Here is a 15,123-nt window from a genome sequence, read left to right on the forward strand (position 1 = left end):
CTTTGTTTTGGCGCCACTCTAGTTCCTTTTCCCCTGAAACTTTTTAACTGTATTTCTTTTTTTTATTTTTGTTATTATTATTTTTATATATGCATTGTACAAAGCGCACACATTTAAGCCTCTCTTATGTTGGCTTCATCTTTCTTCTCCTCATAAGAGGAATAAACGAATTGATTGTAAAGTTTGTGTGCCGGTGTATTTTCCATCCATCTACTCAGTAATAATTTAATATTATAAATGTTACGTTTACTCTTCCTTAGGGATGTAATGGTATCGGAATTTCACGGTGCGATAATACCTCGGTATGAATGGCACAGTACAGTATTTATTGAATAATTTACAGGAAAAACAAAACTAATGAAAAGACTCGAAAAAAGTGCCGAAAGTGTTTATTTACCTCAGCACTGAACATATCAATGACATACAAATTAGCCATCTATCTGTAAGTTTCGAAACAGGAACTTCAATTTTTCAATTTTGATAACAAAAATAGTTTCAATTTAGTAGTGTTGAAAACTCATCACATTCAACATTTATTCACTCACTCACTTAGATAGAGATGGTTTTTAAGGAAAATTATCATATAACTATAATCTGGTAAAAGCTGGGATCTCTGGGCATGTCCCCTGCAACAGAAAAAACCCTCTCATTTGGGACTGAGGTTTCTGGGCCAGAGAGATTTGATTTAGCCAAGGTTGACAGCAGTGGGTAACGTTGTGCATAGTCTTTCCACCACTTGAGAGGACAAGTCATGAGTGAGATAGAGGTCTCTTTGCGGTACAATGTCTGCATGTCTAACAAGTGTGCTGTGTTCTGCAGTCCCCATGACTTTTAGTCGTATTCCCCGACTTATATTTCACCACAGTCTGGCAGTGCCTGCATACTGTTTTTTTCTTTGTCTGTCACCTTTTCTCCTTTCTCGTATCTTTTTAGAAAGAAACCGATATACTTCCACACATCCGATTTAAAACCCGCTTTAGGTTCGATCATTTCCAGCTCTTTTTCTTTCCCTCTACTAGCAACACACTCTATTTCCGCATTACTGGATCTGTAGTGACAACAGACCGTAAAGGATGATGGCCACGCCTAGGCTGATGGGAATTGTAGTTCCCGCTACCTCCCGTTCGCTTCATTTGCCTAAGCAAACTTTTCTCAGAAATATAGTTTTATTGAGTCATGCGCCTACAGTAATATTGAAAAAAATTAATATTGCGGTATGATGGTATTTACAATATTGTTACATCCCTACTCTCCCTACAACTTTATTTAAATCGTAACATTCACCATGACGGTTTACTCTGTTTATTTCTTCCAATGCAAAAAAGTCAGATTTTGTTCACACTTCCTGAAAATGCTCAAGACCGCACTAGATACTATATGCACAGCCATTTGTAAACTACAGTAAAGTTCGGCATCACTGCATTTAGTGAGAAATAACTATTCAGCATTCACAAGTTTAGTTCATTTTGACTGACATGACATAAGCGAATGATAATGTTATAAACAGCAGAGAGTTGTGAGAAAGCAATTGATGCATGTCCAAAAGCATTTGCAATTTGCTGGAAGGAATGAGAAACTGCTACTAGGATGTGCACAGATGACTAATTGTTTTGAGAAATGCATGAACTGCTGTGCAAATGTAAATAGTGTTGTGAGAAATGCACCAAAGCCACTGGGAAAATTTTATAATTATATGCGAGAATTTTATTTATGCATGAATTTTATTTCATGTCTAATGAATTTTATAAGGGAATTTTAAATTTAAATAAATGAATTTTATTTATGACAGCGATTTTATTCCACACTAGTAATGCAGAAAGCATCATGTGTGCTTAACATTTCCTTCATGCTTCTTTACAGCTGCTCCTCAGACTAATTACCTAATGAAAATAAGCGACCGGTGTCAGATCTGGTTATCAGATGCTTACAAAAGCCAGTAGTCAAGAGATTTCACGCTATAATCCCCAAAGCCGTTTCAGAGCTCACACCATCATCATATAGGACAGATGAGCTTCCAAAGCGAGACATCAATGCTTTCATTAAAAGCCCGGTGTCCAATTAGAAGCTTTTCCCAGTGATGTCCTCGTATATGCATTAATCAATACATCACTAAACGCAGTCAATGATACTGGTATGTACTGTAGATGGCTGCATGCAGGAATCTGATTCACAAATTTGTGTTGATGAAAGTGGATTATGTTAATTGGAAACGGTTGAGTGCTGAGCTTTTTCACAGTACGCACATTAGGTATGCAAATAGACTGTACACTTGCAATGGTCAAGCATTTGTAATGTATCTGAATATTTTAACACTTTTTTTTTTCAATCGCAGACAACTAAAAAGGAATCAGCCAACAATCATCCTACCGAAGCCTAAGATGGACAGATGCACGCCAAACAGCTGATGTTGAGGTGAATGCATACACAAAACGTATTGAATTAGAGCCTCACAATTAGGGTTGTAACAATATACCGGTATGAAGGTCTACCACGATTTGAATGTGCACGATTATCATACCATGAACAATTGCATATCAACGGTTTTAACCCTTAAAGACCGAGACAGCCGCCCGCGGCTAAAAATAATTATTGCTCCTAAATGTTTAATAACTTTTGATCTGCTGATCCGATTCATACAATTCAAAGATTGGCATAAAGAAGAGAATCTCAGCTTTCCAGTGCTGTATCACATAACATTTGCGGCTCCGGAATCAGTGCGGTTACGTCAACATTGTCAAATTGTCAAAATTGTCAAAATTTGACAACGCTGATTTGACAAAGAAACGCTCGTCACTGTGTCTCCGGACAAACCAGACACGATACATTGATGCATTGTCCCTCCTCCATGCCCAGATTGGTTCAAATCAATATCAGTTCAGTATCAAATCAAATCAGTTGCTATATCACAACCAATAAGCATAGGTTTCGCTTTTGTTTGTCGACCAAAAACGAGCTTTTTGAACAACACAGAATGAGAGATAGGCAAACATTTTTGCGCGGCTAAATAAAACGCAAAAAAAAAGTTTTGCATGAAATAATTCTCATACTAAGTACTTTTGCATGCACAGCAGCACAGAAACATGAAAAAACAGTGACACAGCAAAGACGAACTGCTGCTCTTGCTGTTTTCAAAAGACGCAAATGAAGGTGCAGCTGTTTGTCTGCATTGCAGACAACCATATCCAAATCCATATCCACAGACAACCATATCCATGCTGGCACATAAAACCTAAGGATGTTCCATACTGAATCTAGTTTCGTTATGTAACTATTTATAGTATAGTAAATATTTATATCTATTTTTTTACTGAGGATTTGCACCATGTTTATTTGGACTTTATTTGGACTTTGACACATTTTCTTATTTTTTTATTTGTTCATTGTAAGTGGTGTTGTTTATAGTAACTGAAAATATATTATTTGGAAAAAGTCAAATTTGCTTCACTGTTCTATTATTTTGTAACATTTGTAACATACATTATACTGCGAAACCGTCAAACCGTGGTATTGTTTTAGACGATTATCATACCGTAAAAAATTCATACCGTTACAACCCTACTCACAATATAAAAAAAAAATAATTATAACATTTCAATATATTTGTTTTGAGATAGGAATACATTTTGGAATTATATACTTCATTGGGATGACTGTGTAAGAGGAAATACAATATAATGAAATCTGAGCTTGACACTATAACAAGTTTTGCTAACTACACAACTGAAAGCGTGCTAGATATAATACAGTTTTTCGCTCTGAATCGTATTATTATAAAGTACTATAAAGTTTTCTAACTGATGAATGACATCAGGATCGTGTGTTTATGTGTTAAACATCCATCATCTTCTCATCAGTGACATTATTCTAAACAGTCTCTTGGTCAATGCGTGTATAGATTTTGGACATCTTCTTGGACACTTTTAATGCTTCCAAACATTTTGCTGCAATTATAAATCGCCCTTGTCTTTAGGTAGTTCATTATGATGTGATTTACCTTCTATGTGTGATCTGGACAGGAATAACAGGACTGATTTTTCTAAACCCCATAGACAAGAAATAATAAAGTAGTGACAGCAGATTAAAGGCAAGTAGTGGAGTACAAGTACAGATACAGCACTAAAAATGTACTCAAGGGAAAGTAAAAGTACACAATTTTAAAACTACTTAGAAAATTACAATCCTGAGAAAAACTACGCTATTACAGTCATTTGAGAATTTTTAATTAGTTACTTTACACCAGTGGTCCCCAACCTTTTTATCATTGCGGACCGGTCAACGGTTGTCAATTTTACAACAGACCGGTAGGACCGGAAGGGGGGGGGGGGGTCTTTACGTGAACACAGCTGCTGCGCTCGTGCATGCAGGTTAATCATGAACAACTCAGTGCGCATCGCAGTCTGATTATGTTTCAATCAAGGTTTATATGCATCAAATACATAACATCTGTGCCAAACATTCCAACTTATTAACAATAATACAACCGTTAACCGTATAGCCGAATTTAATGTATGCATTGGCATGTTACAGCCCAAATGAGTATGATTATGTGAAACTCCATATAGATACATATTGCAATGATTTCGGGTACTTACTTGCACGCACACATAACGTTATATGCACAATCCCTAAATGCTCTGCTGATTTGGACTCTATAATACCTTTTTTATAACTTTAAACTATCAACAATCACTACATTCTTCCCGCTCCGTGGTGGATTTTGGCATAGTCCATTTCACGTGAGATGGCGGGAGTGAGTGGAAGAAACCAAGTTGCGGGGGGAATATTTCTACAGCAATAATGTATGATTTCTTATTTGGCCCGGTAACAATTGTTCGGCCTGGTAGTTGGGGACCACTGCTTTACACCACTGGTTGTCTACTGTCATCTTTAAGGTGCGTGTTCATGATTTTAGGAGACTTGGCTTTGAACGGCAGGGGAGGGACTGTGTTTTAAAGATATTATGCTAAATGGTTAGCAATTTGGCTGATCACCTACTGCCCCTTTAAAGTCAAGTTAAAATAATTTCAACTGTTCCACACAGTCATCAATGTCAGTTCCATAGCAATGAATCGATCAGAAGAGAATCAGGAGGCGGGGCAAGTATTGGAAGCTTCACAAACCTCGGTTGGGTTTAACTGTTTCTCTGGATTTAAGCCTAATAATCACAAAATTAGATAAAGAAAATATGTCTATACTGTATGTTATTTTTTACTGGAACAGTATCTTTAATAATATAAACTGGACTCAAGTATGGTCATTTCCTCAAAAAAATTTTTTTATCACAAATAAGGCTAAAGAAATATCATTTAAATGACTTCATAGAGTTTATCCCACAAAATTATTTCTACAAAAATTCAAATTGATATTGAGTTGAGAATGCTGTTTTTGTGAAGGCTTTAATGAAACTATTTCACATTTATTTTGGTCTTGCCAATATACTCGACTATTTTGAATCAGTGTTGAAGCTTTTATTGCTCACAATATCTTAAAAGCCTTTTCCTTACCTAATAAACATGTGATTTTGGGTTTTTATGTTAAGGATCGCTCTTTAAAAGATTCTGGTTTTATTATAAATTTTATTTTATTACTATGTAAATTTCACATACATAAATCCAAGTTTTCCAAAAGCAAACCTCTCTTCATGGTGTTCGAAAAAGAGAATCAAATGTATATAAAAGTGATTTCCAAGTCTTAAAATAGAAAAGCAATTAAAACAATTAATATATGCTCCTCCTTTAACATTTTTTACATAAAATGTTTTTATATATGCATTTCCTGTAAAAAAAAAAAAGTGCATTACTAACTCTTGTTAATAACTAAAATTGGAAATGTGTGAAACATATTTTTATGTAATTTGATAATTATGTACCCTCTCCTCTGTTTTTTTTTCTTTCTCTTCTCCTTTACTTTTTTTTTTACATATTTCATTCTTGTTAAGAAATGTAAAGCAATTGTATTGTATTTTATAAGAAAACTGTACATGCTGGTTCTTGTTTAAAAAAAAAAAAGTATTGCAAGCTACAGTAGCAAATTGGTGTGACAACTTTTTTTATTTGACAGCGACATGGTGGAAAAGGCACTTTTTAAAAAACATTCCTGATCGCTGCCAAAATCCCTTTAAGGAAGGGGTCTTAAACTGCCGGCCCACGGGCCATTTACGGCTCCCCCTCCTTCCTCCAGCACCAATTGGCCAACCAAAACATATTTGTGAATCACTATCATTGAATATCATTGAAATATATGTCCATAAGTGCTCTACTTTCTAGCTCTAGCTCTATTTTTGTAAATATTCAAGGGTCATCTGATTATTATCAGTTTTATACCACCTGTATTTTGCTCTACAAGCACTTCTTCATGGCTTACACGTTATGCTGGTGGTGTAATAAATATGATCATTTTGCTAATATTCAATTCAGATTGTCTCATTTAAATTGTCTCAATGCTTGGACATACACACAACAGCCATTGATGTATTTCAGCCGCTGTGTGATGCAAAACACCTTGCATTAAATCTGGTGACAGGCAATGCTTGAAACATAAACGTCATTTGTGTCGTCCTAAGGCGCATCAGTTATGTCAGGTCTCCACTTTTTTTTCGTAGTTGAGTGTTTAAGCAGCCCACCTATGACTTGACAGTCACTGCAGTGGCCCCCTACCAGTTTGAATTTGAGACCCCAGATTTAAGGCAAGTCATTTCACTTTATACAGATTTCAAAACCAGAGAAAATTTATTTTCAAGAACTTTCAAGGTGCATTTGTATGCTTTTCTAGCAACTAACAACCCCGATTAATTACGTTTATATTTGTTGTATGTACATTTAAATCCACTGTGCTATTTTAAAAACACAACATGACATTTCAAGTTAAATAGTTGAATATAGAGCATAGATTTACTGGGATAGTTCACCTAAAAATTATTAAAAATAAAATAAAATTAAATTAAAAGTTCAGTTATTGGATACTATATGTATTGGAAGTATGTTTTTAAGTTTAGTCTCTTTCTACCTAAAGTTGATATCTCAAGAAATGAGCTCACAGTCAGATTTTGTTTGGGTGTAATACTAAACTTTCATGACCAATCGTTCGTGATATTTCATGTGCATTGCTATTTTTTTACAGTCATTGGATTGGCGTTTCAGGTGCAAAGATGCATTCTAGGTGAATGTCTCCTAAATGCGTATGGAGCTAATAATATGCCAAAACTATCTGAATTTGAATTAAGTTAATTTGAATTCTACAGTTATCTGCAGTTATCTACATACCCAATATCTGCAGTCTATTAAATTAGAACCAAAAAAAATCTGAAGTTTAAAAATGTCTATTAAAATCTGACTTAAAAATTAAGTTCCTAAAGTGCAGATGTTCAATAATCAAGTTAAGAAATTCAACATCAAAACATTTTTAATAGCATTTAATCAGTTTTATTAACTTACAATTGTTAATAATTCAATTTAACACAATTCAAATTCAGATTGTTTTGGCATATTATTAGCTCCATAAATACGTGCATGCGGTGAACATTTTGCAATGAAAACTGGTTGCAATTTCAAATTCAAGCAGGTTCAAGCACTTAGTCAAAAATCCAAGCACTTGTCTAACTTTGAAAACACTATAATAAAAATCAAGCATTTTCCAGGATTTCCAGCACCCTTAAGAAGTAGTTGGTTTGTTCAAAAGTAGAGATTTCAAGCTTTATGTAGATCGTGTCTGTGAGGCAGGTACTCGCTGAGATGGTCTATATAACAATGAAGCTGCAGAAACTGTCATAAAAGCACACGTCTGGACCAAGCTCCTCCTCTAGAGAATTGTCAGTCTATAGCAATCAATAACTGGCTCCTTTGCTATAAAGCAGGCCTTCTATATCTGGAGTGACCACATTTTTCTCCATTCATAACTACACAAGCAACACATCTTGTGTTTTCTATACACATTTGAGTCTCGCATTTTAATAAAGCAAATGACAGAATATTTAAACATTTTAAGTCAAAGGGATAGTTCACCCAAAATGATTTTTACTCATATAAAGAACAGAAATGTAAACATTTTGGATTTAACAGTGTAACTTGCTGTGTAATGACCCTTGTTTTCAATGGGAAAATCTCTTATTAAATCCAAAATAAATTAATTTGAGTTCAAAGGCCTTACTGGTTTGGAATTTTGTTTTTGGGTGAACTATCCCCTTAAAATGCACTTATTTAACAAACTTATACCATATGTTTAACATCTTGTTACTTTAGAATTTAAAGCATGTCTTTTTTTAATTTTTAAAGGTTTGTTGTCAATTTAGGGTAATTATTTGCTTGATAAAAATAAAAAATATACCTTTTCACTGTAACAATTTGTGCTTTTTACACATAGACAGGATAAAAATTTAAGTTGCATAGTGTTTCTTAAATGGTAGTTTGTGAATGGTCCGTAAAGCTGCAGTCTGTCAATTTTGCACCAATCACAGCACAGAATCACACAGAATGACTGTTTTCAAACAGGTTTCCCATATTCTCCCAACATCTCAAACAGACCAAGCCCAAAAGCTGACATTTCAAGCCACATAAACAGTGTCACAGAGCCTGTATTTCACTCTACAGGAAGTCATATGTGAGACAGAACACTCAAAGAAATGCATCAAACGACTCTCCATCCACTTTCAGACAGAACTTTTGGCATCTTTCACTCACAGGCATTGGTGACAGCAAAGCTGTTTGCCGTCTCGATGTTGTCGACATGTGGAACCAGGTTGAATGGGGCTTCTGTGGCATTCGGACTCGTGTTATGAAGAAATATGGCCAAGCGGAAAGCTGTATATTCTTGATCTGTGTTTCTTATAAACAATCCACCTGGGGGAAACATGAGAGGAAAAGGTATGAGCAGCTGGAAATAAAAGAGAAATAGGTGCTGGTGTATGTTAATAGAATTATCCGCTTAAACTGGAAATTAAATTTAAAAGCTCGTAAATGTTTTTGTAATCCATTATGTCCCAAAACTTAAGATTTGTATTTCTGCAAAATATGTTTTTTAATTGCTATGCAGCTCAAATTAAACTTAATTTAAGGAAACAGAGTACATCTTAATTAAGTGAAGCATAATCACTAATATTACTGACAGGAAGCAAATAAAGTACTATATAGTAGTAATATAATTGTATATTATTCATTAATTTATTTTCTTGTCGGCTTAGTCCCTTTATTAATCCGGGGTCGCCACAGCGGAATGAACCTCCAACTTATCCAGCAAGTTTTTACACAGCGGATGCCCTCCCAGCTACAACCTATCTCTGGGAAACATCCACACACACATTCTCACACACACTCATACACTACGGACAATTTAACCTATTCAATTCACCTGTACCGCATGTCTTTGGACTGTGGGGGAAACCGGAGCACCCGGAGGAAACTCAAATGAAGGCAGGGAGAACATGCAATCTCCACACAGAAACGCCAATTGAGTTGAGGTTCGACCCAGCGACCTTCTTGCTGTGAGGCGACAGCACTACCTACTGCACCACTGCGTCGCCTATATTATTCATATATTATTTTATATTATTTTTTGTATTTTATATATTACTTTTACATTGTTTTAAAGTTATTATAACTAATATGTATTATATATCAATGCAAAAACAAATCTATAAATTAATACATTTTTAAATTAAAGGAATGGTAGGAATATTCTGAAGTAAAGGGGTAAACTGTCTTTTTTTATACCTGAATGACATATTTTCCTATTTGTCTTTCAATAAAAATCATCTTATGTTATGTTATTATTATTATTTTATATTATTTTTATTTGTTACACTTGGATTTTGTCATAATATGAAAGAAAGAGTTAAACTAAAGCTGTTAAAACATTTCTGTGAACTGAAATAAAGCTGAAATTAAATTACATAAAACTTAAAACCAAGATTTAATGTCCTGACAAATAACTGAAACGTGTTTAGTTGTTTAATCCAAAAAAGGATCAAAATAAAACACCATCTGGAAATTAATTAAATTAAAATATAATTATATAAAATTGTGTCAAACATTACAGTTTAAACGCATTATATATATATATATATATATATATATATATATATATATATATATATATATATATATATATATATATATATATATATATTCTTTTATAAACAGCCCATTTGGAAAGACTTAAATGGAAAAAAAATTGCAAAGAGGAAAGAAAAGTGAAGGAGATTATTGAGTATCTTAAAGAAATATTTATTCATTCATTTTCCTTTGGCTTAGTCCCTTTATTTATCAAGGATCGCCACGGCGGAATGAGCCTCCAACTTATCCAGCACATGTTTTACAAAACATGTTTTACTCCACACAGAAACGCCAACTGACCCAGCCGGGGCTCAAACCAGCGACCTTCTTGCTGTGAGTCTTCAGTGCTTTAAATATTTCTCAATAACCACCAATAATGTCTTGATGCACCACATGTGTATAATTTAACCTGTAACCAAAATTTAACCTGCAACCATTTCTAGAGTATAAAAGAGAAATACAATAGAAGGCAATGATTATAAACTACCAACATTCTTCAAAGCATCTTATGTGTACAACAGACACTCATAATGGTTTGGAACCAGTGAAGGCCAAGCAAAAGTGAACTATCCCTTTAAATATGTGTAATTTTTAAATATTACACTGACTATGGCAGATAACTAACGTAATTATTAATAGTACTGTGCCAGTATGTACAGCAGGGTTCATTTAAGTGATGCATGTACAATATCTGCATTGAACAGCACAATAAACACAGTTGTGCATAATTTTGAATGCTTTAAATAGATTATATACAGTTGAGGGCAAAACTATTAGCCAATATGTATGCTTTTTCAAATATATCTCAAGTAATATGTAACGGATTCAGGACGTTTTTCGCAGTATTTCCAATAATATTAATACTTTTTTCTTTTGGAGAAAATCTTGCTTTATTTTGACTGGAATAAAAGCATTTAAAAACATTTTAAGGTCAATATTATTAGCCCTGTTATATTGTGACTTGACTAATTACCCTAACTTGCCTAATTAACCTAGTTAAGCATTTATATTTCACTTGAAATCCATCGAGTCAAATATGATGTGCTGTCATCATGGCTGACATAAAAGAAATCAGTTATTAGAGATGAGTATTAAAACCATTATAATTAGAAATGTGCTGAAAAAAATATAAACTTGGGGAAAAATCTGAAAAAATTATATATTTGCAAGATTGAGCAGAGTGTACATTCTGCTAAACATCTGATTTTGTGCTCCGCAGATCAAACGCAGTCCTCTGGATCTGCAGGAGGGTGAGTTAACCGCTCTATTCAGAGTGAACTGTCCCTTTAATCATGGAGATTATCTGTGTGGAAGATCACATTTGTTGTTGGTGTCACCAGAGCATGAGCGTCTGCACTTGGCAGGACCGGTGTCACGTTCTGTTTCATCATCACATCCTCCCTCTAATTATTCTCTCTTCTTTTCTGACGGACGTTTTGGCTGAACTGCAGTTTCGGGATCCCATAACGTGCTTTCATTTGCCATGAACAAAACAAGCTTTGTGCATTTGCATTGCAGCGGTATGTAAATGGCATTAGGCATTGCTTGCATCAGTGTGTATCCTTCTCGGCGAGAGTGTGTGTGTGTGTGTCTGTATTTAGCGTATTAACTTTATCAGCAGTGCTGTCAAAGGCGCACAAGTCAGCGGCCGCATCTCATTATGGCGTGAGACTCTCCATCTCAATGAGCAATGCAGTGACTGAACACACACACACACACACACACACACACACAAGACACATCCTGCAAAAAGAGAGGGAGCTGAGTGTTTGTTCATGAAGAAAGAGAGAGGGTGGGTGGGCATGCATAATGGTTTGATGATATTAATCAAACATTGAGCTGAGATCTGGAAACTTTGATAGGACTCAGATGGCAAGAGGTCATCGCATAATGAGAAAGACGAGATAAAATACTGCAGTGATGCCTTGAACTGGTGAGGGACTTTCACCATGATGACCACACACACACACACACACACACCAACACAACTCAACTATGAGATCCTACAAGTCAATCTGCAATTATTACATTATAAAAGTATAAAATCAACCTATTTAATCACTTTATAGGGAAAACTGAAGACATTTTTATTAATTACCCCAATTTTAAGAACATTCATCAACCAATTTGAGATTTTCACTTCACTCCAAAGTCATTTTTTAAAGTACCATTGGAGTTTTTAGATTATAAACAACAGCAAAACGCATTTTTGCTCCATTTAGGGTCCATTTAAGAGCAAAACCCAAATTCAACATGCATACATTTCACAATACAATGTTAGCATGATTGTAAACATGCTAAATGTCTCTGCATTTTGTGTTGGCTACTTCTTTCTGTGTGTTGTTTATTAATATTAGCAATGTACAGTAGATCTGTTGCACCGCAATATTCCTGCCAGAATTAATGAAGTAGCATATGTCGTGTTAGAAGTGTAAACTCACCGATTTGGACACTGCTGGGAAAAGCCCCTTCACCGAGTCCCCACAGCAGCGGAATCAACACCAGGATCCGCATTCTGTCCGAGTCAGAACCCGTCCGGACTCATGGATGGGATGGATGGATGGAGACGAGAGGGTGTGACGGGAAGGGAATGAAAAGAAATAAATGGATAATCTCGCACAAAAGGGAGTTTCAGCAATCCATCCTAGAGGCAATCCGTGTGTTCCCTGCAGTATCCACTGGAGAGAGAAGAAGAAGAAGAATCTGTCCGGATGAACGAACGCGCGGGAGAGAAAGAGAGAGAGAGATGGAGAGAGAGAGAGAGAGAAATGCGCGCGCTCACTCTGCGCTCTTTGCCTCTGAGGTCTTCGCTTTTTTAGCTGTGTTTGCTAAGGGAAGTACTGCTGTTACTACTCATCGTGTGACTTTATATTATATTTAAACAAAACCTAACGATTCCCGCTTTACTTCAGCGTGTGTAGCTGATCCTGGAACGTTTTTGTTACGGACGCGAATGATTCCGTACTGCACCTGACTTTAATAACTGACCAAACGCAACGTTTACACACCTTTGATGATATAGCGTGAATAAAATCAAATCAAACAATCAAAAATCCCTTAATACGAACATTAAACGAGACCTGAGTTAAGACCTGAACACCACAGAAATAAATGACGGTTGGCTTATTAGATACGAACATCGTAACAACGCCCTAGCGACGACATAGCAACACACTAACTTTGGATTCTTTCCACAAGCCTGATATGACGCTTTTTAAAGTCATTATAATCTTAAATCCTTGAATGTTTTTAACATTTTGATTTTATTTTTTAATGTATAAACCTTTATTCACCTTTATGTATGACATTATGAAATTACCACTTGTGTGAGGTGTTTTTTAATGCAGGGTCTATGAAGACGGGACAGTAAATCTGACATTATTCTCTCTTCTGGCTGCCGTTATCAATCTCACACAGGGCCGGAGCGGGACTCCTTTTCAGCCCTGGAGGTTTCAAGTCTTAAGCCTGATTTATACTTCTGCGTCAAACACCGGCGTATGCTACGGCGCTGACGCATAGCCCTTCGCCGTGGCCATCGCCGTCACTGACGTGCACCTCTCAAAAAATGTAACTACACGTCGCAACGACGCGTAGCGTAACCTCTGTGATTGGTCGGCTTGGTAGCACTGACGAGTCTGGGCGGGACCGAGAGGCGCGCGAATGGCGCGACGCCGCGCGAGCGATTGTTTACAAGTGTGGAGTCCCGTGAAGGAGCTCCGGATGGAAAGTTTTGTTTTGTGTTTACCTCATAGTTAAAGTTGTTGCACGTCCGCCGGTTCCTGCCTCAAAATGAGCGAGTTTGAGCCACTTGTACATCCCGGAAGTGTTCAGGAAATGCAAAAAAGTAGCGAAGAAACTTGACACAGAGGAACATTTACACCTCACTGCCAACTAGCGTTTCGAAGTGTTAATGCAGACCGGCAGAGACAGCGCGCAGAAGTATAAATGCACAGCCACGCGCATTGCCTGCGCCGTGGGTTACGTCGGTCACCTGACGCAGAAGTATAAATCAGGCTTTACGCCCCATTCACACGGGGCTCGCTGCAGAAGTTTGGACTAGCTTAACCGTACGTTCACACCGAAAGCGGCGAGAGCGTCCAAGGTCGCTCTGGCCGCCCTGGCGACAACGCTGTCTGCCTTCAGCTCCGGCGGTGAGAGCGTCAAAACTCGCTACATTGATCTCGTACTTAAAGGAGCCGTTGCAGCATATCAGTTACATTTCTGCATAAAACACGTTTCTAACGTGAAAATGTTGCGCACTTCTTATCAAATTCATACAACAATGGAAGATCAAGTTGCATGTGGTGTGGCTTTGCTCTATTTATCCAATATGTGTCCATATGTCTGAAATATCCTGAAGCAGCAGTGCTGTTTTGTACTGTCACATCGTGTGAGATTCCCGCTTTTTAAAGATAAATTTATATAACATTAATGAACATCAGTAACGGTGTGAACGTACGGTAACTTTTCAAGCGCCGACGGAAGCGTTAGCCAATCAGATCGCTGTATGCAAATACACCAGCTAGACTATTGCTGACTGAAATTTACTTCTGCATTTGGAGTGGCGACTCCTTATCACTTGACGCTTCAGCCACAATATGCTTAACCACGCCCAGGGCTGGAGTGGGACTCTTTTTCAGCCCTGGAGTTTCAAGCCTGAGACCGGCCCACCTCAGTTCACGAATGACTATATTAAATATATTAAAATAAGGACATTTCCAATTCAGTTTCTAATAACACTATCACGTCTTTTTTTTTTTTTTTAAATAACAGCTGCTTTAGAACTTTAAATGTTCAACAACCCTAACTGTATTATATGTCTTAACAATAAAAATGAAAAAAATTTAAAATAAATAACACACTCAGACCAAACCCAGGTCGGCGGCGTAGCAATCTAACATGCTAACCACTAAACCACAACAGTTGAATACTAATAAGTGACTAATCTGAGTAAGATCATCATTAACCTGCAGGCTGGTTATGTATGAAAAGAGCTGAGCTGCGCTAAAATAATGAATAAGAAGACTGTGGTCAAGTAAATAAATAAATTTAAAAAGTGTGACTGCTGAGAGCAACA

General features: G+C 36.4%; 1 protein-coding gene and 1 long non-coding RNA gene across 13 annotated transcripts in view; one reads left to right on the forward strand and one right to left on the reverse strand.

Annotated features, from left to right (window-relative positions):
* gria4a (glutamate receptor, ionotropic, AMPA 4a) overlaps positions 1-13,222 on the reverse strand; it is an 877,747-nt gene extending 864,525 nt beyond the window's left edge. For 9 of the 11 annotated variants that reach the window (XR_015508480.1, XR_015508478.1, XR_015508477.1 and 6 more), the window contains exons 1-2: positions 12,488-12,742; positions 8,676-8,834 (exon numbers count right to left, since the gene is read on the reverse strand). Coding sequence is in view for 7 of the 11 variants with exons in the window: in XM_087282682.1 (XP_087138808.1) it covers positions 8,676-8,834; positions 12,488-12,560 (232 nt within the window). In the remaining 4 variants the exon portion in view is untranslated. 11 annotated transcript variants of the gene reach the window in all.
* The window catches only part of LOC141377928 (uncharacterized), a 244,751-nt gene that overhangs the window by 168,175 nt on the left and 61,453 nt on the right, over positions 1-15,123 (forward strand). The window contains exons 6-7 of one of the 2 annotated variants that reach the window (XR_015509986.1): positions 2,333-2,412; positions 11,266-11,296. This is a non-coding gene — a long non-coding RNA (uncharacterized LOC141377928). Of the gene's footprint in view, positions 1-2,332; positions 2,413-6,601; positions 6,686-11,265; positions 11,297-15,123 lie in introns of those variants that run through there. The other variant, XR_015509985.1, reaches the window with a different exon arrangement.

This window comes from Danio rerio, chromosome 15 (assembly GCF_052040795.2).
Source record: "Danio rerio strain M-AB ecotype USA chromosome 15, GRCz13ab, whole genome shotgun sequence".
Classification (NCBI taxonomy): Eukaryota; Metazoa; Chordata; class Actinopteri; order Cypriniformes; family Danionidae; genus Danio; species Danio rerio.